Genomic DNA, 23,889 nt, shown 5'->3' with positions numbered 1-23,889 from the left:
TCATCGATGATATCTTAGTCTACTCAAAAAGTAGAGAAGAACATGCTCATCATCTTACCCAAGTCCTACAGGTACTCAGGAAAAAGAAGTTGTATGCAAAGTTGAGCAAGTGTGGATTTTGGCTCGAGCAAACCGCCTTCCTAGGACATGTTATATCGAAGGAAGGGGTATCAGTGAACCCCGAAAAGGTTGAAGCGGTATTTGGTTGAGAAAGGCTGACAACAGTTAAGGAAATTCGCAGCTTCCTGGGGATGGCAGGTTATTACCGCCGGTTTGTCGAAGGGTTCTCTAATCTAGCAGCTCCTCTAACCCGACTCACAAAGAAGAATGCAAAGTTTGAATGGAATGAGGACTGCGAAAGGAGTTTTTCAGAATTGAAGAAGCGACTGACTACTGTCCTGATCGTGCCTTGGGTAGTCCCGATACGAAGTCCATGGTGATATATTCCCACTTCCACTCTGGAATCGGTAAAGGCTGAAGTAACCCACCTGGGTGTTGATGTTCTGCTTTGACCCGCTGACATACCAAGCACTTAGATACAAAGTCGGCTATGTCTCTCTTCATCCCATTCCACCAGAACCGAGGTCGCATAGTTTGGTACATTTTTGTACTTCCTGGATGCATGGCAAACCTTGAACTATGGGACTCCGTCATGATGTCTCTTTTTAACTCACTGTCGTCTGGGACACACATTCTGTCCTTGAAACGAATCAATCCGTCGGCAGAGATCTGAAATTCTGAACTCACTCCCTGTTCTGCATCCTTCTTGCGGGTTACTAGGGCAGGGTCGACAGACTGGGCTTCCTTTATTCTTTGGATTAACTCGGGTTGGACTGCTAGGTGGCCCAAACATGTGGCCCTCTTCAGATCTCGCAGTCGAACCTGCTGCGTGGCCCCAATTGACCTGCATTCTGAAACCATCAAATGGGCTAGGGTGCCTGCACTTTTCCTGCTGAGGGCATCGGCTACTACGTTGCCCTTACCTGGATGGTATAGGATGTCACAATCATAGTCCTTGAGGAGTTTCATCCACCTTCTCTGACGCATGTTGAGATCCTTCTGAGTGAAGATATGCTTCAAACTCTTATGATCGGTATAGATCTGAAAGATCTCTCCATACAAATAATGGCGCCAGGTTTTCAAGGCGTGTATGATTGCGGCAAACTCCAAGTCATGGGTATGATAGTTCTTCTCATGATTCTTTAGCTGTCTAGACCCATATGCTATAACCTTTCCATGTTGCATCAGGACACAACCCAGGCCCAGATAGGAGGCATCACTATAAACTGTATACCCTCCTGATCCACTCGGTAGAGCCAGCACGGGAGCAGTAGTCAGTCGCTTCTTCAATTCTGAAAAACTCTACGTCCAGATAAACTAACTTTGTGCATAAAACCTATTGATTTACTATACAAGGAAGAAACTGAACAAGGATTATTAGTTGCAGTAAGAATGCAACTAGGAGCATAACTAAGAAATTATCAAGCACTACAGTATGACGGGATACAACAAAATATGTACTTTTAACTTCATAGTGAAAAGAATCTTAAGCATATGAAAAGCGTCTTAGTCAAGTAACGGTGACACCTTCTCTCTGGCAGCCGTAACTTTTTGTTCACTAGTCAAACTCAAAGCAGAATCAAAAGTTCTTCCACGAACAGATGAACCCAAAGCAAGGATATTAGAATCTCCCAATTGATTTCCTGGGGCCGTAGATTCCCTGACCAATTCGGATTCTTTGCTTAATAATTTATGCGTTCCCATATTGTTATCACCTCTAACATACTGCAAATAAGTAAAAGAACCTGAGAAATATGATGCAAGAGTATGTAATTATTGATTTAGATTACAAGATTGAACACTCAGGGTCCCTCTGGTAGAATGAAAACCTTCTCTAAATGTACAACAATCATTTACAGAAACATATAACTTAGTGAGAGAGGAAATGACAATAGAACTACAAAATTCTATAATAGCATTTTTTACACAAAAAAAAAAAATCCAATATGCAACTTCTACATAATCTCACCAATAAACATATATAAATTTAGAACGTATGTATATTTCCTCATCACAGCAAAGGGATAGATGTATAAACGGATTGGGCAAAAACATATACGTTTTGTTTCGAGGAGGGAAATTCTACCTCTTCAGCAATGGCGAGAAGATCTTCCACAGCCAGATCCTGAGCATCATAAAGAGGAGATGGAATTCTCCATTCATTACCACTTGCACAAACATTGATACCGCCATCTGAAGCACCATCCTTTGGTTTTAGTTGATTTCGTTTTCTTTTTCCTTAGATTCACGCTTTAAAAAACTAGAGATTTCTTATCTTTCCGCTGAGCATTTGGTTTCACTACTTCTTCGATATTTTCACTTCTCTCACATTGATTCTTTGCTTCATCCTTAGAAGAAACACCCAGCATCCACGATGGTAGGTGCCTTCGACTTCCATCGTCAGAATAAATCCCAACCATGTTCTGTCTAATTCCTCCAGAAAATTAGATTCGTATTATCAACCCACAACGTGACTTGAAATCACGTGAGAAAATTAAAGCGGTTGCCATAATTCTCTTCGAACTTCGACTTGGATCGCGAGGAACGAACATTTTATTCTTCCTCATCCGCAATGTTAGGGTTCCATATCGAATCTCAATTATCAAGCAGATAGAAAAAGAAAATTCAGAACAAATTCAGTATAGCACCTGGATTTTCTGGAGATTCACTAATCATACTGCTTTGATCCCGCTGACCGGCTTTTAGCCGAGCGATTCACGTCAAGTTGTAAATGAATTCCATGTTGTCATCATCTACCTCTTCCGATCCTTACCTTACTACCTCTTCTTTACAGCACCCTACCTCCAGCCAATCATCTTCAATTAGCCTGTCCCATGCTGCCATCATCTCTTCTTTCTCATGCAAAACAAAATCCTAGCCCCTCTTTTCTTGTTTATAGTCGACACCTGAGGAAGGGGAATATGAGTTTTAAGGTCTTCCCCACAATGCGCCATCTTGGGGAGGAAGTTAAGGAACCTCAAGACGAGCTTGGTGGAGGGAGAAAAAAGAAAAAAGTTTGGTAAGGACCAGACTAAGCTCCTTTAGGGAACAGTCTTGAGTGGGAAAAAAAGAAAAGAAAAAGAATGAAAAATGTATTGGGTTATTTTTTGGGCCTGGTCTAAATAGAAGTTATTTAATATTTATGGCCCATGTCTTTTTAATCTTTTCATTCACATTTTTCTCTTTCTTCATTTATGCCCATTGTCTTTCTTTTTCTCTTATTTTTCATTTCCTCCCTAAATTTGTCTTCTTTTCTTTCCCGCCCTCTATTTTCTTCTTTTTTCTATTTCATTTTTGTACTTTTGTTGTTTCTTTATGAATATGGAATAAATATAGCAAAATTAACAAAAAAATCATATGAAAAATTTAGGACATTTTTGTTCTTATTTTTTTTTTATTTTAATTAAATATAGACAAAATGAGGGTATAATGATAAGATTCGAATATTACAGAGGAAGGTCAAACAAAATTCGAAATACTTGGATAACTGATCAATCTAGCTGCTCCTCACAAGCTACAACAAACAGAGAAAGAAATCTACCCAAAAATCACGAATGAGCTGTTATCCACTCTAGAATTTCAGCACCAGTATTTGTTTTTCCATTTAATTCACTTGTATCTTCTGTTCTTATCTAAAATTATTCAATCAGTTGTACTCATGCCTATTTAAAGACCTCAACATTCATCAATAAACCATTCAAAAAATTCAAAAACATTCTCTAGTCTTTTCTTACATAAAGTAAAAAAATCTTACTTGAGTGTGAAGTTATGACTGGGACCTATCATATAAATCATACTTTCTTCACTTGAATTTTTGTAAAAAGGCCAAATAAAAACTAGAATCATCTAATTTTGCCTATACATAGCAAAATATTCCTTGTCATGAATTTTCATTATCATTTAGTTTTTTACATCTATTTTTCTTTTTTGTGTTTTGGTTTTTTTTTTTTAACAAAACACTATATATATATAAAGTGAATATCTTTCTTTTTAGGATTTGAAGGCATATGCAGAATGAAATATCGCCTTATATTTTTAAATATTGAAGGCGAATGCATGATGAATTCTCGCTTTACTTTTTTAGACATTGTAGACGAAAGTAGAATTGATATATTTCTTTTTCAAGAATTGAGGCAAATGCATGAAATAAAATGAATTCTTACTCTTTTAAGGATTGGAAGTAAATACAAGACATAATATTACATTACTTTTTAGGTATTCACGATGAATGCACAATAAACTGCTACATAGTTTTTTAAGTAGTGAATGTGAATCCAAGTTTATGCATTTTCTTTTAAAGAATTGAAAACAAATCCACAAAATGAATGACACCTTATCTTCTTAGATGCTAAAGGCAAATGCATAATGAATATCATATTGTTTCTTATGCATTCAAAGTGGATGTATGATGAAACTATCACCCTATTTTTCTAGGCATTGAACATGAATACAAGATGATTTTCTCTAATTTTTAAAATTGAAGGCAGATATGAATGAATGATGCTTAATCTTTTTTAATATTGAAGGTAAATACTAGATGAATGTCTTTTTTTTATAGCAATTGGAAGCATCTGTAGAATAAAATGTCCACATTTTCTTTTAATAATTTAAGCTGGATGTAAGATGAATGTTTTTCCTTTTTAAGAATTGAAAACATATGTATGATGGATAACACTTTACTTTTTTAGATGTCAAAGGCAAATGCTGAACAAAATATCACCTTACATTTCTAGGTATTGAAGGTGAATGTAAATAATTGCCTTTTTAAGGGATTTGGGAGTTAAACTCTTGAAAAATCAATTCTTCTCTTGAGCTAAATCTTGTACTAGAAATTTTTGAGCTTTATATCTCTTCCTTATTAGAAGAAAAGTGAAATATATTTTTTTATGCTCTTGAAAATTGTAAAAAAAAAAAAAGAATTCGTATTTAATGATTATGTTTGAGAAAAGCCAAGTACCGAACAAGCAATTGTTAGTTCTGTTTAAAGAAAACACAAATAATTGGTAGAGCTTCACATCAAATAAAATAAGCTGGTGTAAGTGGTGAAGCTTGGCACAAAATATTATATAAAAATTTCAGAGAATAGTGAAAATATTCAAGCGATTGACTTGAAGAAAAAACGTAGATTTTTATAAAAAAAAAAGAGTTTGTAATTTCTCTTCCTTTCTCTCTCGGATTTTCTCATTGCATTTAATTTATAAGCGGTGAATGATAGTTAGTTTTACTCAATCTTAGATTTAATATCATAGCACTTATTCATCACATGACACATTGGAAAGCAAGTTAATTTGAAAGCTTTCCATTTATCATCCTGCACTAATTAATTCCCACCTTAATTTAAAATCTTGAATATCATTATATTTATTTCTTCAAGCATTTACATATGATTTTTATAGGTTTTGTGTTTTTATATCTCGTGAAAATTTTCATAAATTTAAGGAGTTATAATATTAAGATTAAGAAGCTACTTTTCTCAAAATGAGTTTAGTACGTCCAATTTTAGTTTTTGAGGCAAAATTTTGAATTTTTTCTAAATCTTGTTCTGAAATTCCACGTGAATTGTATAACCGGTTAAAATTTCATATTTTTATCATCTGAAAAAATTGCTTGATCTATATTAACCCGACACAAGAATATAATCTTGGATCAATCTTAGCAAATTAAAATATGCTACTTTTATAATTAGTTGTTTAAATATTTGTTCCAAAGCATGCGTCATAATTTCTCTCCATGTAAGTTTCCACCTAATATTATGAGTTGTACATTGATTATTGGAATTGTTGTTCTTTTTTCCACCACCTTCCCTAATTTATCATGAGTAATTGTATCTAGAAAAGTTATCTAAGTTTCCTTAACTTGTTTGAGAAACTACTTTATATCTTTTAGATAATTCATTAAAATAATAATCTATCTGAAATTATCTTTTTAATATTTCTATTCTGAAAACTTAATAAATTTAACATAATATAAATACTTACGTATGTATCTAATATACATTCATACTTAATATATGTATCCATTCTGTCCAGTTTGGTTTTCTTATAATAAATACCCATAATTACAGTAGAAGTATTAAATAGAGGTTAAGTATATTTTTATTCTACTAAATATGTTTATGTGTTTTTTTTTGTTTCTTTTGTTATTAAAGGTTATTTTAACAGATATATTCATAAATAATTAAGTTTTATATAGGATTGAATATATATATATGTAATTACATTTTACAAGATTACTTTTTCTTTTCATTTTTTAACAATAAATTTCAAAGTAAAAAAATATTCATATAGACAAATTTAATATAATGCAATGTATTTTTAAATGAAAAACCTGAGTTATAATTAATTATTAAAGAAAATTTAATAATTAAATACATTAACATGTCAAGAAGAAGCAACCCAAAAAATGAATTATCAAAAAGAGAAGAGCTGAGTCAAGTCAAGCAAAAGCGTTAATTAACCTCCCCAGGAAGCTTCACCTGCGTCCTCTGCACATCTTCTCAGCTAAGTCTCGTAAACGACACCGTTTGAAAATATCGTGCATCTTTTCCCTAAACCGACATCGTTTTAACTGCGGTGCATTTATTATATTCGTAATTCATTTTCTATAGAAGAAACCTTTCAGAGCTCGAGACGAGAAACAAGCAGAGGAGTTGAAGGGATGTTAAAAGAAGACGAAGGTGAAACATCACATAGTTTCTGCAGAATATGCTTGGAGAGAAAGGAAAGAGGTGAGATGTTCACCGGAGAGAGCTGCGGCCATTCCTTTTGCCGCGAATGCATAAGCAGACACGTGACGGCAAAGGTGGAGCAGCGGATACCGACGATAACGTGCCCGGCGGTGGACTGCAAGTCAGTGCTGGAGCCGAACACGTGTAGGGCTCTGATCCCAAAATCGGTGATTGATCTGTGGGAAGATCTTCTGTGCGAGCAGGTGATTAAAGTGGCCGAAAGATTTTATTGCCCGTTTAAGGACTGCTCAGCCTTGTTGGTGATGAAGGAGGTGGTGGAGGAGAGTGGAGAGACTATCAGAGAATCGGAGTGTCCGTTCTGCCACAGACTATTTTGTGCTGCGTGTAAGGTTCCATGGCATTCGGGAATTGAGTGCGAGGAGTTTCAAAGGCTGAATGATGATGAAAGGGAAAATGAAGATCTTCTGCTGAGAAAGCTTGCCGAAGAGAATAAATGGAGAAGGTGTCCTAACTGCAATTTCTATGTAGAAAGAACTGACGGCTGCCCACATATCACATGCAGGTCTGTTTCTCACTCCCTTACGCTTTTACTATTTACAACTTAAAGTTCTAAACTAAATTTTATGTTGAATTAGATTTAGGAATTTAATACTTGTAGAATATAATTTTAGAAAAAAAAAATTATAGTTATATAAAAAATAATATAAGTACTATCTAAACAAAAATTTTATAAGAATAAAAGGATTTCATATAAAAATGTGAAGTAACAATCATATCTTTTCTACTGAAAATTCGTTCTGTATAATAAATAAATTATATGAAACAAAAAGATAATTAAGAATTTATAGTGTATAATTTCAGAGTTTGTAATGGACTAAAATTTTAAATAAACAGTTATTATTATTATATATATATTTACAGTAACTTTTTAATTTTTTTTTAATTAAAATAGGACAATAAAAGATGTGTCTAATATTATTATTAATGTGTTGATCTATTAATTAATTAGTTAAACTAATTATTTTTAGCTGTTTTTTAACTATTTTAGTTTTGTAAGTTAGAAAATAGAAAGAAATAAAAAGAAAATGTCAATGACCAAATTACAGTTTTTTTTTTAAAAAAAAAGAAGTATTAAAAAGTAAATTAGGATAAATACTAAACATCAGGGATTAAATTAGTAATTTATTCTAAAGAATATTACTTCTGAAGGCCACATTGTTAATGCTTCTTTGGTGGGGGATTTATATCATATTGTATTTTATGTTTTGATCCTTAAATCACCTAATTAAATGAACATTAGGAGTAGTTCCTTTCTTTTTTTCTCTCATTGTTGTTTGTTGGGTTGCATATATTTGACATTTGAAAGCATAATATCAACTTTAACTCAATCTTCTCATGTTAGGAAACTTTGAACAATCTATCTAGTTTAACAAAACTCAATATTTGTAAGACGAACATGAAAATTTACATAGATTAACAAGATTTGAACTTACAAAGTTGATTTATTACAGGTGTAATGCCCAATTTTGTTATGGATGTGGAGTAGAGTGGACAGAAGAACACGGTGGTTGTGCAGCAGACTGATGAAAAAAAACAACTTACTCTTGCAATTATTAACATGCCTATCACCTAGCGCTAGAAATGCATCAAAGTAATTATGCTGCATTACTTTTTAAATTTGTTTCTAGTGTTTATAATTGTTTTTGTCTGGCAATTAATGAAACAAATATCTTAAAATTTTCATACATGTTATGAATATATTTAATTATGATTTAAAATCATGTGTTCGTCTACTAAGTTGTCTCTCATGTGTGAAATGGGTCTGTATCATTAAAAGATGTTTCAAAATATTCATTTTGTTCATGATGTACTTATACTTAGTAGTGATTCAAGTTTATAGTATCATCCTTTAAATGTTACTTATGAGTCATACTACAAATCACTATTATCTTTATTCTTTTAAAATTTTGTAAAAGAAGTGAACATTTTACTATATATGATCATTTAAGTCATTTTTTATTTTTACAAAAAGATTAATTTTAAAAATAGAGAAAATAAAAGAGTCACATATTGATGTTATTGTTGAGAGCTTGATTGGAAAATTTTACCTTTATATAATTATTTCCTTTTGGTAAATCAGATTTTTTTATAGTTTAGAAAAGCTCGTCATAATTAATTAATAATTTTTATAGTAATTTTATAGATAATCAGTTAACAAATTCTACAATAATTTTATGGTACTTCATATCTTAGAGGCACTTATATAGTAAAATTGACATTTTGTAGTATTTTTGCTAACTTCCAAGATAGTAGCCTAAGTTGTTGGGAGTGATGAGGTTTACCACTCACCCAAGCATTAGACAACCACAATAATGCTAGGCTTTGGGCCTATAGAGTACAAAAGAGAATTCCAAGTGGACATGGAGATGTAATATAATGTCTCAAACTTGAAATTTGGGTACGTTAGAATTCCACATATTCATAAGAAAATCTCACAAATATGCAACGCTCATGAATCGACCATAGTTCTCCTATACATGAGTATTTTATTTAAAGGAAAGAAAAATATAATATTTTATGAATACGATAGCTAAAGAAAAATATATTTTTTTATAAACACCAATGATTTACATAACCGTTACAAAGGAAAAGAAGGAAACCTTTGTTAATATAGCTCACAGAGAATTATAAAATAGAAATATAACATACAGTAATGGTTTCTGGCCTTTATTATAGGTTATTTTTTTGTTGTAAGTAAAATTGTAGTATTAAATATTATTCTGGGTTATGTTTCTTATTGCGAGTCAAAATGATAATAGTTCATATTACTGTCCATTAGTAGCATCAAATATATGATTATATGAACTTAAATCATTGCTAAGTATAAACACAAGGTAAGCAAATTAAATATTTTTAAAAATATATTTTCATCTATCTCTTGGTAACATAATGAGTTTCACACATGAGAGGCAGCTTAATAGACCAAGTATAAGATGTTAAATCATAATTAAATACATCCATAACAAGAACAAAGTAAAAATTTACTATATTTTTTTTCATTTTTTCTGATAGAAATAATTTTAAACACAAAAGAAAACTTGACAAAGATAATACAATACGGTTACTTAAATAAATTTCCAGTATCTACTAATAGATATTTAAATAACCATGAAAGCAAGTTTTTTTTGTCGGCCTATGCACACTTGTAATGACTATCATTAGTCCATTCAGCTCCACATACATAACAGAATTGAGCATTACACCTGTAAGATAATAAATTAATCGATTTATCTAAGTGAATAACTATACAAATCCAAACCTTTTAATCTTTGCAACTTTCATGCTCACTACATTAACATATACAATATAAATAAATAGTGAGTTTATATGCAAACTAGATAAATTGTTCAGAATTCTCCTAAAATGTTAAAACAGGCTTTAAATTGCAAATGTGTAAAATATGTAAAACAAATAACAACTGAATAGAACTTGTACACTAAAATTACGACAATATTTATATAACTAGGTGATTTAAGTATAACATAAAACTATTACATATAATATTATAAACGCATATGCACATACATACACAACCAAAAAATTCAAATGGCATAAATGTCCCACCAAATAAAGATTGTGTGTGACTCTAACTAGTACACATTCTTTCTAGTCTACATAATTATTAATTATTTAAAATTTCGAAGTGGCTAGAACAATGAGAACAATGCACATCTGCCTCCTTACATGAAAGCCAAATTAAAAGAAGATGAAGCTAAAAGAATCTATTTACCATTTAAATTAAGTTTTTTTCTAGAGCAGTCATATTAACTAACGCAAACATCATAGATGGCTCACCAAGATAAAATCTAGTATTCCTTTAATTTGTATCTAATTGATGCCAGTAGTTCTACATCATGATTATGCTAATAAAATGAATAGTCACCCACCATTATAGTTTGAGTAGCCTACAAACAAAAATAAATAAATAAATCCAAAAACTCAATAATGTAGTCCATGAACACTATAAGATGAGCACCTATACAATTCCTTGCCACCAAAGCTTGGGGAAAACATATTCAACATTTAGTTCATCAATGATCAGCATATGCGTTACGTGGAGCTTGGTATAACACTATATTATATCTACCCTCTTGCTAAAAATATTAGCTCAACACCTCACATTGGAATTTTGAATGCCAATTATTAAACACATTGGAATTTAAGTCTTCAATGCCCATCCATGAAGCTCTAGATACAGTAAGACATGGGACTTTTCACCTACCTTAGAAAAAATATTTTGAAAATTATATTTTTAACTTATTACTGGATTTAATTGTCTTTTTTTCCAAAACCAACAATTATTTTTAGCTTATTTTGTTAATAATAAGAGACTTTTTTAAAATGGACAATAATAAAAGGAGATTAAAAAACTCTAGTTGTTTAACTCAATGCAAATTAAGCAAATTGAGAATTATTTTTAGGTATAGCATGCATGGGGTTAGGTGCATTAAAATTCAAACTTTTCTGGGTGCGTTTTTTTGTTTTTCATTGTCTAAATCTTGGTCTCTGAATTATCTAAACACCATTTGAGATCCTTAACGAATATAAAGCATTTCTTAATCTAGTTTATATTGGTATATAGTATGTTCATTCGAAGAAATATTACTTACTTGTGTTTTCACACAAGAGTATGTATCTATGTGCTGATTAGAGAATAAATTCATGAAACTGACCTATATATACTCCTAACATAAAAGATTTCTTTCATATCAAGAATCAAATATTCATCTTGGAAATTATGCATACTACTCCTTAAATTTGAGATGTCCATTGTTATCTTGTAAGTCTTCCACCATGACTAAGAATAGTACTAACATATGGACATTTATACACCATATTAACGTAGTTAATGGGTATGGTATAAAGTTCACAAATATGAGTACCAAAAGAGGATCCATCGCTTTTAAGTAAAGAAAATGTCTTTTATAACTGTGGGGCACTTAATTTGGTAATTACTTCTTATTAAAAGTGTGATTAGCTATAAACTAGTTTCTAATTTAATGAGTTTAAAGCTAACTTATTATATTACTTCGTAAATAGATATTATAAAGTCTGACATATCATTTATGTCAATTTTCTTTTCACACCATAATCTAATAAAAATTCATAAAAAAATAGTCATTATCATTTTATTTTAATATGATGTAGGTTGAAGCTTGATTGTACTCTTATATGTTTTTCGTTTAAAAGTTATTTATATTATATAATGATGGGAATAAGTGAATAAAAATGAAGTAGAAGAACCCAGATTCCAAATAAACAAATTCAAACTTAAAAAAGTATCTTTCTGATTCTTGAAGAATGAGGGGCAAAGAGATTGATCGAGAAAGATATTTTATTCTTATTATAAGATCGTGTGATTGGATCAGCAAATGTTTAGTAAAAAGAATAATCTTCTACTTTGAGAATAATCAAAAATAGAAAGTGTTCAATTGGAATATGAAAACATAACTGAGTTTGTCCTAGTTACTTTTCGAGACGGAGTGGAAGAAGGGAGGAGATTCTCGAACGAGGAAAAAGACCTAATGACTTCGAAAGAATTAAACAATGAGCCGTATGAGGTAAAAATCTCATGTACGGTTCTGTAAAATGGCAATAAGGGTGACTTATCTGTCAACTTTTTCAATATCACCTCTAAAAAATCGAACTCTGACTTATGTAAAGTTGCCAGAGTACGATTAACTTTTGGATTTGAAATTACTGCTTATATGCCTGGTATTGGCCATAATTCACAAGAGCATTCTGTAGTCTTAGTAAGAAGGGGAATGGTTAAGGATTTATCCGGTGTGAGATATCACATTGTTCGAGAAACTTTAAATGATGTCGGAGTAAAGGATCGTCAACAAGGGTGTTCTAGTGCGTTGTAGATAAGAACATGTATCATCTAATTAATGAATATATCAATTTTCTCAAAAATTTTAAAAAAATCAAGAATTATTTATAATGATATTAATAATACATGGAATAAATATAATTTCTAATGTAGATTTAATGTCTTTTACAATTATGTTTATTTTAAAAGGTAAAAATAGATATAACTAACATAACTTTTAGGAGGTTACAATTTAGTCTTAATTTTTAATAAAAATTTAAATATTTTTTAATTAAATAACACCTACATACTAATAATAATACATCCTCTTTATATAAATAACACATTATTCTAAGAAAATATACATAAAGCATAATATTATTAGACACACAATATCTTTTTAAAAAAATACAAGAACTACAAAAAACCTAGTTGGAGGGCAAGTGTTACTAATCCAAAAGTTGGGTCAGAAGTCCAAAGGCATTGAATTGTTTATTTCGGTAAGGGTTTAGTGAAAAATAGCATTGGTTGTACGTAAATTTAAAATTAAAGATTTTAGCCTTTTATGAGTTTGATTAAATATTTTGTTATTAATTATTGAATAGTTTATATATATATTTTTACAAGAAGTCGTATATTTGAGTTGCATTCTGTTTTTGTGCGTCTCTTTTTGAAGATTTTTTTAGATTATAATTGGTATACATGTATTATGTCATTAATGTATACATTTATTAAAAAATATATTAGAATTGTTATGGATATAATAAATATATATATATATATATATATATATATATATAAAGTGAAGAAATCAATTTACCTGCATGTCATACGCTGGCAGCCCTCAATTCTTTCTACGTAGAAACTACATTTCGTACACCTTCTCCATCTACTCTTCGTGGCAATCTCTCTCAGCATAAGATCTTCACTTCCTCTTTCATCAACATTCAGTTTCTGAAACTCTTCGCACTCAATCCCCGAATGCCATGGAACATAACACTGCGCGCAAAATAATCTGTTGCAGAAAGGACACTCCGATTCTCTGATAACCTCTGGATTCTCACCAACCACGTCCTTCACCAACAGTGCTGAGCAGTTCTTGTACGGGCAATAAAATCTTTCAGACACATTTATCAGCTCCTCGCACAGAATATCTCCCCACAGATCACTCACAACTTTCGGAATCAGAGCCCTGCACCTCTCCAGCTCCAGCACTGACTTGCAGTTCACCGCCGGACATGTGATCGTCGTTATTCGCTGCTCCAACTTCGCCGCCACGTGTCTGCTTATGCATTCGCGACAGAAAGAATGGCCGCAGCTTTCGCCGGTGAACATCTCATCATTTTCCTTTCTCTCCACGCATATTTCGCAGAAGCTCTGTGATGTTTCGCCTTCGTCTTCGTTGATCCCTAGCTCGTCTAACATCAGAGAAACCTGGTGGGTTGTGATCTCAGAGGACATGACGAGCGATTCTTGTATCGAACTTGAAAATTTTCTTCTTGAAAAAGATGCAGTGGGCGGCGGATATCATTTACGGCACTCAGATGGCAAACATGAATCGAGGATATAATAAGTGCAGGAGACCGGAAACGATATCGTTTTAACGCGTAAGAAAAAGGCAGGATAATTTAAACAGTGTCGTGGTTGGAGAACGTCAAAAAGAGAAAAGATGATTGAGATGGAAATAACTTTGGGGCTTAGAAGATGTGCAGAGGACGCAGGCGAAGCTTCCTGGGGAGGTTAACTGACGCTTTTGCTTGACTTGACTTAACTCTTCTCTTTTTTGATAATTCATTTTCTGGGTTGCTTCTTCTTGACATGTTAATGTATTTAATTATTAATTTTTCTTTAATAATTAATTATAACTAAGATTTTTCGTTTAATAATTTGAAGTTCAATGTATAAAGATACATTGCATTATATTAAATTTGTCTATATGAATATTTTTTTTTACTTTGAAATTTATTGTTAAAAAATGAAAAGAAAAAGTAATCTTGTAAAATGTAATTATAGATATTTTGACTTGGACCCGACTCTCCTTAAAAGTAATTAATTCTAATAATTAATTTTGCGGACTTGTTTCTTTAGTAAATTAATTATAATTTATATCTGAACCCAGGTTATGTAAGGATTAATTTCTTAAACAAGTTACCTAAAAATTGATATCTTTTTGTACATGTAATAATTACTCGAGATAAGTTATTATGAAAGGCAAAAAAAGGAATAAACAAATTTCATTAATCAATTATGTTGTACGTGGTAAAATTTGCAAAACTCATAATACCTTAATTTTTTGTCTGGATTAATTTTTTTTTTTTTTTTATTTTTTAGATTTTGAAAATTTAGAATTTAGTATTATTATTATTATTATTATTATTAAAAGAGAAAAAAAAATTTTAAAAAGGCAGAGACAAGAAATGGAAAAAGAACCCAAAAACCAAAAAAAAAAAAGAAAAAAGAAAGTGAAGAGAAGAAATTAAAAAAGAGAAAAAAAAAAAGGAAAAAGAAAAGAGATTCAATTTTCATATTAGGCCCCTCCTTTTAAAATCTAACTCTCATCATATATTAGTCATACTACAACTCCAATCTCTCACAAACTCAAATGAAACATAGATAGAATATCAAATCAAATTCCAAAAATGGGACAAGACAAATGGTTGGGAGTCCCAATGTAACAGCCCCGAAAATTTAAAATGAAATGTATATTAAAAATATCAAATGCGGAAGCGAAGTCAAAATTTGAATAACATCCCTTACACTAAAACTAAAAACGTGCTCACAAAATATAAAAGATCAAACCACCTAAAGGAGAAACTTGAAAGTAAAAGCTACGAATATGACTATGGAGTCTTTAGGCGCCCCCTTCGTCGTCCTCCTGCGGAACCGGCTTGGGAACAATGTCCTCTTGATCTGAAATGATTAAATAAGGAATGAGCTACACTAGCCCAGTAAAGACATCACGATATCTCACCGTCACGGAGGTAAAGGTGGGTAGAAAACACAAAAAGACCAATGGAGCATAATTTATAACAAATCCTTTTATTGATAATAAAACCTTTACCATTCATTTACCTCGGTGAAATTCATAAAATAATATACGAAAGCGATAACATCATCATCATCATGAAATCATATATATAAACTGTATAACATAATACTTATCAAGCTTTTCGTAATTTAATCGTTACACAACATATTTTCTTCATTTACCATCCCACTAGTATCCATGGGGATCCATAGGGGTCCCGCTACCCGTTAACCCTTAACACTTGAAATCATTTTTCCAGGGCCGTCCCCATACCCTGTCCGGTATGGGCGCCAAAACTATAGACCTCATTACCCCGTCCGGTATGAGGGTGAAACGGGCCGTCCCCATACTCCGTCCGGTATGGGCGCCAAAACACATAAGATCTCCATACCCCGTCCGGTATGGAAGACCACAATCCCGGTAGGGTTCCCTACGGACTCGGTCCGTCCACCATCTCCCAGGATATCTAGTCAGCCTGACCACATTATACAATTACCCATTTACATAATCTATCATTCTCTTTTCCCTCAGTCAGCATCATCAATCCACATACAAACAAGCAAAACAGTAATTTATGCCAAACAGACAATATACAGCATCAATATCCCAGTCATTCAATCCATAATCAATAAAACAGTACAATATGCACACGAAACTATAAAATGAAAACATCAAACCTCATACTGCATTTAAAACTGTAAAACAGGCTAAATAACAGTTAACCGACAAACACACTAGACTCGGGCTCCATTAGCGACCTTAAGCAATTTCACACATTCGTTGATTCATGAAATACCGTTTTATCATTTATTGAACTTTAAAACCGTGATAGGAAATAGGGTGAGGGATCCTTACTCGTTTCGGGGTCCGAACACGGCTTCACGGTGCGCTTGCAAGCTGTCCCTAATTTTCCCTGAATTTTTCTCGGGGAACTGAAACGCACTACTGGTACCTGCACGTGTTCCAAAAAATCCCAAATTAGGCCCAGGGCCCCTTTCGGCCAATATCGCAACTCCGGCACGGCGGCTCCGCCGTGCTCCGGCGACGGCGCCGCCGCAAGCGGCAGCGGTTCGCCTCGGGTTGGCCGTTTTCGGCCGTTTCCGGCCGAATTCGGCCACACTCGCATTGGTTCCTGCGATAAAACAACCCTACGGCCCTCGGGGGGCCGAAAATTTACGGAAAACTGAAGCTTACCAATGGCGGTGCTCTCGGGTGCGGCGGCTCTCCGGTGAAGTTCGTGTTTTGGTGATTCGGCTCCGATCAACCTGTAGAGAAAAGAATGGTGATCACGGTGATATAAAAATTGCATTAAACGGAGGCCGGGAAGGGCCTCATCGGAGGCAAAAATTGAGAAGGGGCGCGGCGGTGCCGCTGGCTTTCGGCCCTGTTTTCCGGCCGTTTGGCTGGGATTTTGGCTCCGATTTGGCCACTGGGAAAATTAGCGTGGAAAAAACGAGTCGGGGGTATGAAATTTACCTCGATCGGCGGTCAAAAATTCCTCCGGTGCGGCGGCGGGTGGCGGCGGCCGGCTTCTGGTTCGTCTTCTCTGGCGAGGGCAGGCGGCTAGGGTTTGGGGTCTGGTGTGGGGGTCTTATTTATACCCTTTTGCCCTTTGATCTCAGCCGTCCATTTTGATTTAATCTAGGCCATCCGTTTTTTATTAAATATGGGTCGTCCGTGTGATTAAATCTGGGCCGTCCGTGCGCGCGATTGATCTGGGCCGTCCGATCGCGCGCGCGCGGATCGCCAACGTGATCCGTCCCCGGTCGACGTGGTTTTGCCACGTGGCAAGTCCTGGTTGGCCAGGCCTGCTGACTGGGTCTGCTGACGTGGCTGCTGACGTGGCAACGATCGTATTCAGGTCCCATCAATGTATTACTAAGAAGAATTTATGAGAGTGTCAATTGTAATAACATTAATGAATTTATTTAATAAACTATTCAGAGTATGATTAGAAATACTCAGTGAATATGTTGACAGTAAAAAAATATAACCATGCTAAGGGCATGAAAAGTACAATTTTTGGATTAACAAAAAAGTTTTTAACAATATGAAAATTTAATAAAATCTTTTAATATCACAACCTATCTTCTCGTAGTTTTATGAAGGAATTAGAAATAACATTTAAGAAAATAATCACAATGAACAAAGAAATGCATGTTAATTATAAATATAAAAAAAAATATAGATAAAAAATGATGAAAAGAAAAGGGAAAAGTTAAAAGGAAAATTAAAGAAGGGGAAGATAGAAATAGGTCGAAAACATTATAAAAAAAAAAAAAAAAAGTGACCTACAAGAGGAGAAAAGAAGCAAAAAGAGAAGGTTGAAGATCTAAGAAAATGGGAAAAACAATCAAAGAAAAGGAAAAGTTCATTTTATATCCCAGCAAAGGAAAGGAATGATATTAAATAAAAAAATAAAGAAATAAATGTGTAAAGAAAATGTTTGCATTAAATATGATCGAAGAGAAGATACTAAAAAATATATATATATTTATTTTAAATCTCAATAAGACGAATTGTATAAAAAAAATTTCACCGTAAATCCAAATAATGTCAAACATAGAAGAAAATATTTATCTTAGATCTCAATAAGAAGAAGAAGAGATCAAAGAAAAGATTTGTCTTAAATCTCGACAAGAGAAAGAAAGTAGGAAACAAATGAAAATTTTACCTTAAATTCCGTCATAAGAAGGTAGGAAGCAACATATGAAGAATAGAAAAAATGAAAAAGTGGAAATTTGTGAAGAAAAACAAAGAAATTATTTTTACCTTTTTTGTTAGAAATTGGTATGAAACTTGGTGTTTGGAATAAATAAAAATGTCGGAAACTAAAAAAATAATGATCAAATAAGTATCAAATTTTAGAAATTAATTTAGTTAATTTTTATTATTATTTGTTATTATTACTATTATAATGATTAGTATTACTATCATTATTATGTGAGTTAAAAAAAAAAAGAAGAGGAAAATAAAAAAATGAAAAAGAGAAAAAAAAAACACAAAAATGAAAAAAAGAAAAAGAAAAAAAAAAACAGAAAAACACGAAAAAAAAAGGGAGTAAAAATAAAAAATTAAATAAATAAATAAATAAATAAAGAGAGAAAACCAATTTTCCCTATTGAGCCCCCAAACCCAATTCTAAAATCATTTAAATATTAAAATCCAAACTCATACTTTACCCAAACCAAGCCTAATTTTGTTCAGCCCTCCAACCCATATCACCTTTTTAATCAAAAACTAGACAGTTTGAAAAGGGAGTTGGTGTCTGTTTCTTCGAGGACCGGCCAGTAATCCACTGAAAATACTGGACCTGGGAGGGTTGTCGTTGCTCTGTTTCCAGCCTCACGCAGTCCCCTCCGCTCCTTAACTCCCGCCCCACTACAACTCAACTCCCTTCTTGTAGTGGGCAGGCTAGCTTATAAAAATATTTTGATAACAAGCACACGTTACCAAACTCAACAAACATTCCCTTCTTCGTTATTATATATAAATGACCAGCAGCTGGTGTGGGCTAGAGAGAACATTCCCTGTACACCTTTCCCAATTTAGGAAGCTACATAAGTTGTTCATAAGGTTTGGATTATGGTTTTATCTTGTGCAGGAAGATCGAGGAGTCTTTTTCAAGTTCATGTACTTGTTCGGTGTTTTCTTCTTATTGGTATACCGTACATATATATAAACACATAACACACAACATATGCAAAATATATACTCTTATTTTTCAAGACATATGCCTCTCACATGTACTCCTATTTTACAGTCTTTTTGTGGGTCTTTTGTATGTTTTTTATTTTTCAAAAAAAAGTGAAGGGTTTTCTAAACTAGCAGTAAATAATACACGGCAATCAATCAACCGTTGTGCACTCTTTTTCTTTCTCCAGCTGTTGAGCTCCCTTCATTTTCTCACTTCAACATACTGTAGATATCAGACGTTTAATTTTTTTAAAAGGATCCAGACTGTAGATTTTTCTTTGCTTCTAAGAATATCAAGATGAGATCTAGAGGATATCAGGAAACACACTGATTTTATTGTTCTATTATGTTCAAATACACTTACAAAGACATTATTACTAACATTGATGGGGCGCGCCACGTCCTTGCCGTAGTGCAACGCATGGACGACGCTCGAAAGACCCAATAGCAAGCTATTGTTGTGGCCCTTCTCCCTATAGAAATTAATTTAATATCATGTGAGTCAATGACTCACGTATCAGATATTAAACTGATAAGAACAGATACTACACTTGATCTTAGCCAAAAGGCCGAGAAAGGTATGAATGGTCAGTTGCTCCAACTCCCGCTTTATGGTGGCCATTTATCATCCGCAACCCTTCTACCACCCAATGTGGGACTAAAGCACCCTCCCATAAATGCTTCTATTTTCCTATTCAGTTTCTGCTTCACTATTTTTCTATTTATCAATCATTTTCATTTTTACGTTTTCTACTCTTCCCAAAACATAATAATTTTCTCTCCATTAAATAAAAATTTAACGGGCATAATATTTGTCCTCCTTAAAGATGTATATACAAACAATATATCTTGCTTCTATTGCTCCTATTAGTAATATTTTTTATCACTATATATATATATATATATTCAAGTGTCATCCAAACTAGTAATTAGAAATCTCCATATTTACATTTAGCATATTCCTAATGTTTTGGATAAATCTAGCAGCCTCAACCATATTGCTAGATTTATTTTAATTTATACCAAACAAGAAATATAGAAAAAATAAAAAATAAATTACCTAATACGTAACCAAACTAATATATTAAATTTAATTAGCATAAATTTTCAAGAAGCATATACATATTTTATGATCGACCCTCTAATTTAAGCTCTTATCATTCTTAACCCCTTCAAAACTTACATCAAATAAGCACACAAAAACAAGGATTTTTCATATAAAAAATAAAGAAGAAAATTTAATGAAGTAAAATAAGCATAGATAAGAAATAAAAAGCTTTTTGGAAACCCATTTTAGAGCTCCAAGAAACACAAATAGAGTATATCGTAGGCAATAAAGTGAAAAAAAAAAATATATATATATATATATATATTTTTATTGGTGATAAAAATGAGTCATTACTGATCTTATTAGAAACGAGAATAAACATTAAATATTACACACTAATCTTTTTATTATAATAATAATATGAAATAATACATAGCAAGAAAGTGTAAAACATCTATTTTTACAGTGTAGACTTCATATTTTAATTATGATTTACTTGTACGATCGTTCAACACATTTATTAATAAAATTTAATAATTGTTACTCCTTGGGGATTTGATTAGTGATATCTTTTATCTGTTCTAGAAAATTCTAAAAGAAATAACCCCCACATAGACCAATGTTAACCCAAGAGCTAGAAAATCATAATATTTAAAATGAAAGAATTATGTTATCTTGGAAATTACAATTATATATATCCACAATCTTCTTCCAAAAGCATATGAATATTTTCGAAAAATTGATTGAGTTTCTGTCCAAGGCCAAAAAAAAATTGATGTTCGAGGAGTAGTTTCGTATTAACTTACGCCTTTGAAAAATCCATTTTGTTGTTTCTTTTTGCCCATCAGGTGTTCCTGGACCTGGAGAGTGTTTCTGTTCTGATCTCAACTCTTATGCTTCTTTAATTTAAGGCCTCTATTTCGTTCTCCCTTTTTCCTCCCCTCTATTTTTGTCATTTGCATCTCCTATCTTACCTCTTTGTTCTTTTTGTCTATCGGACTCTCCACCTCCCTTTTTCTCTTCTGTGTTTTTTTTTTCACACTGGAGACCCACATAACAAATTTTTTTTTTAAGTGCATGACTTGGCCTGTAGATTGAAAGTGAAAATGTGGTGTAACGGCCCCGGAAATTCAAAATGAAATGTGTATTAAAAATGTCAAATGCGGAAACGAAGTCAAAAAATTCGATTAACATCCCTTACACTAAAACCAAAAACGTGCTCACAAAATATAAAAGATCAAACTACCTAAAGGAGAAACTTAAAAGTAAAAGCTACGAATATGACTATGGAGTCTTTAGGCGTCCCCTTCGTCGTCCTCCTGCGGAATGGGCTCGGGAACAATGTCTTCCTGATCTGAAATGATTAAATAAGGAATGAGCTATACTAGCCCAGTAAAGACATCACGATATCTCACCGTCACGGAGGTAAAGGTGGGTAGAAAATATAAAAAGACCAATGGAGCATAATTTACAACAAATTCTTTTATCAATAATAAATCCTTCACCATCCACTTACCTCGGTGAAATTCATAAAACAGTATACGAAAGCAATAACATTATCATCATCATGAAATCATATATAAACTGTATAACATAATACTTATTACGCCTTTTGTAATTCAATCATTACACAACATATTTTCCTCATTTACCAGCCCACTAGTATCCATGGGGATGCATAGGGGTCCCGCTACTCGTTAACCCTTAACACTTGAAATCAGATTCCAGGGCCGTCCCCATACCCCGTCCGGTATGGGTGCCAAAACTATAAACCCCATTACCCCGTCCGGTATGAGGGTGAAACGGGCCGTCCCCATACCCCATCCGGTATGGGCGCCAAAACACATAAGGTCTTCATACCCCGTCCGGTATGAGAGACCACAATCCCGGTAGGGTTTCCTACGGACCCGGTCCGTCCACCATCTCCCAGGATATCTAGTCAGGCTGACCACATTATACAATTATCAATTTACATAATCTTTCATTCTCCTTTTCCTCAGTCAACATCATCAATTCACATACAAACAAGCAAAACAATAATTTATGCCAAACAGGCAACATACAGCATCAGTATCTCAGTCATTCAATCCATAATCAATAAAACAGTAAAATATGCACGCGAAACTATAAAATAAAAACATCAAACCTCATACTGCATTTGAAACTGTAAAATAGGCCAAATAACAGTTAACCGACAAACACATTAGACTCGGGCTCCATTAGCGACCTTAAGCAATTTCACACATTCGTTGATTCAAGAAGTACCGTTTTATCATTATTAAACTTTAAAACCGTGATAGGAAATAGGGTGAGGGGTCCTTACTCGTTTCGGGGTCCGAACACGGCTTCACAGTGCGCCTACAGGCTGTCCCTCATTTTTTCTGAATTTTTTTCAAGGAACTGAAACGCACTACTGGTACCTGCACATGTTTTAAAAAATCCCAAATTAGGCCCAGGGCCCCTTTTTGGCCAATATCGCAATTACGGCACGGCGGCTCCGCCGTGCTCCGGCGACGGCGCCGCCGCTTGCGGCGGCGATTCGCCTCGGTTTGGCCGTTTCCGGCCGAATTCGGCCACACTTGCATCGGTCCCTGTGATAAAACAACCCTAGGGCCCTCGGGGGGCCAAAAAATTACAAAAAACTGAAGCTTACCGGCGGCGGTGCTCTCGGGTGCGGCGGCTCTCCAGTGAGGTTCGTGTTTTGGTGATTCGGCTCCGATCAACCTGTAGAGAAAAGAATGGTGATCACGGTGATACAAAAATTGCATCAAACGGAGGCCGGGAAGGGCCTCATCGGAGGCAAAAACCGAGGAGGGGCGCGGCGGCGCTGCTGGGTTTCGGCCATGTTTTCCGGCCGTTTGGCTGGGATTTTGGCTCCGATTTGGCCACAGGGGAAATCAGCATGGAAAAACGAGTCAGAGGTATGAAATTTACCTCGATCGGCGGTCGAAAATCTCCCCGGTGCGGCGGCGGGTGGCGGCGGCCGGTGTCTCCGGTGTCTGGTTCGTCTTCTCCGGCGAGGGCAGGCGGCTAGGGTTTTTGTGGTCAGGTGTGAGGGTTCTATTTATACCCTTTTGCCTTTTGATCTCAGCCGTCCATTTTGATTTAATCTGGACCGTCCGTTTTTTATTGAATCTGGGTCGTCCGTGCGATTGCATCTGGGCCGTCCGTACGCACGCTTGATCTGGGCCGTCCGATCGCGCGTACGCGGATCGCCAACGTGGCCCGTCCCCGGTCGACGTGGTTTTGCCACATGGCAGGTCCTGGTTGGCCAGGACTGCTGACTGGGTCTGCTGACGTGGCGGCTGACGTGGCATTTTTTTTTAACCTAATTAAAATAATTAATAATAAAATAATAAATTTTTTTTTTTTTCAAATTTCTGGGCGTTACATGTGGGCTTTAATTACCTAATGCACAAAGCTTTTCAAATTTTAACGAAAGGTTCGTATGATTGAGTCTGTTGGATTTAAAACAAAAATATGAGGATTCATTATGA

The 23,889-nt window shown here is 33.9% G+C and overlaps 2 protein-coding genes and 1 non-coding gene across 4 annotated transcripts; 1 reads left to right on the top strand and 2 right to left on the bottom strand.

Annotated features, from left to right (window-relative positions):
• Positions 1 to 6,656: 6,656 nt before the first annotated feature.
• On the top strand, positions 6,657 to 8,493 carry LOC110813220 (RING/U-box superfamily protein). Its single transcript, XM_022040262.2, has 2 exons — positions 6,657 to 7,310; positions 8,260 to 8,493. The coding sequence occupies exons 1-2, from the start codon at positions 6,718 to 6,720 to the stop codon at positions 8,330 to 8,332; spliced, it is 666 nt and encodes a 221-aa protein (XP_021895954.1). The 5' UTR covers positions 6,657 to 6,717; the 3' UTR covers positions 8,333 to 8,493.
• Positions 8,494 to 9,716: 1,223 nt separating this feature from the next.
• Positions 9,717 to 14,319, bottom strand: LOC110813212 (E3 ubiquitin-protein ligase RSL1-like). 2 transcript variants are annotated; one of them, XM_022040254.2, is made up of 2 exons: positions 13,441 to 14,317; positions 9,717 to 10,011 (listed from the first exon to the last, which is right to left on the bottom strand). In XM_022040254.2, exons 1-2 carry the CDS (start codon positions 14,079 to 14,081, stop codon positions 9,942 to 9,944), a joined length of 711 nt encoding a protein of 236 aa, XP_021895946.1. In that variant the 5' UTR covers positions 14,082 to 14,317; the 3' UTR covers positions 9,717 to 9,941. The 2 variants fall into 2 exon arrangements, with proteins under 2 accessions (XP_021895946.1, XP_088076586.1); XM_088220460.1 differs by lacking the exon at positions 9,717 to 10,011 and adding an exon at positions 10,052 to 10,713 and having other exon boundaries at positions 13,441 to 14,319.
• Positions 14,320 to 19,730: 5,411 nt separating this feature from the next.
• On the bottom strand, positions 19,731 to 19,926 carry LOC148265814 (U2 spliceosomal RNA). Its single transcript, XR_015820831.1, has one exon. It is a non-coding gene; the product is annotated as a U2 spliceosomal RNA (small nuclear RNA).
• Positions 19,927 to 23,889: the final 3,963 nt, after the last annotated feature.

Source organism: Carica papaya, chromosome 5 (genome assembly GCF_054855325.1).
Source record: "Carica papaya isolate Zhongbai chromosome 5, ASM5485532v1, whole genome shotgun sequence".
NCBI lineage: Eukaryota > Viridiplantae > Streptophyta > Magnoliopsida > Brassicales > Caricaceae > Carica > Carica papaya.
This window is presented reverse-complemented; position numbering and strand designations above follow the sequence as displayed.

Excerpts from the sequence above, each read along its gene's own strand:
- LOC110813220 (XM_022040262.2), top strand. The coding sequence starts at position 6,718 with ATGTTAAAAGAAGACGAAGGTGAAACATCACATAGTTTCTGCAGAATA. Across the intron at positions 7,311-8,259 it reads TGCCCACATATCACATGCAG|GTGTAATGCCCAATTTTGTT; the intron begins GTCTGTTTCTCA and ends GATTTATTACAG.
- LOC110813212 (XM_022040254.2), bottom strand. The coding sequence starts at position 14,081 with ATGTCCTCTGAGATCACAACCCACCAGGTTTCTCTGATGTTAGACGAG. Across the intron at positions 10,012-13,440 it reads TGCCAGCGTATGACATGCAG|GTGTAATGCTCAATTCTGTT; the intron begins GTAAATTGATTT and ends ATTATCTTACAG.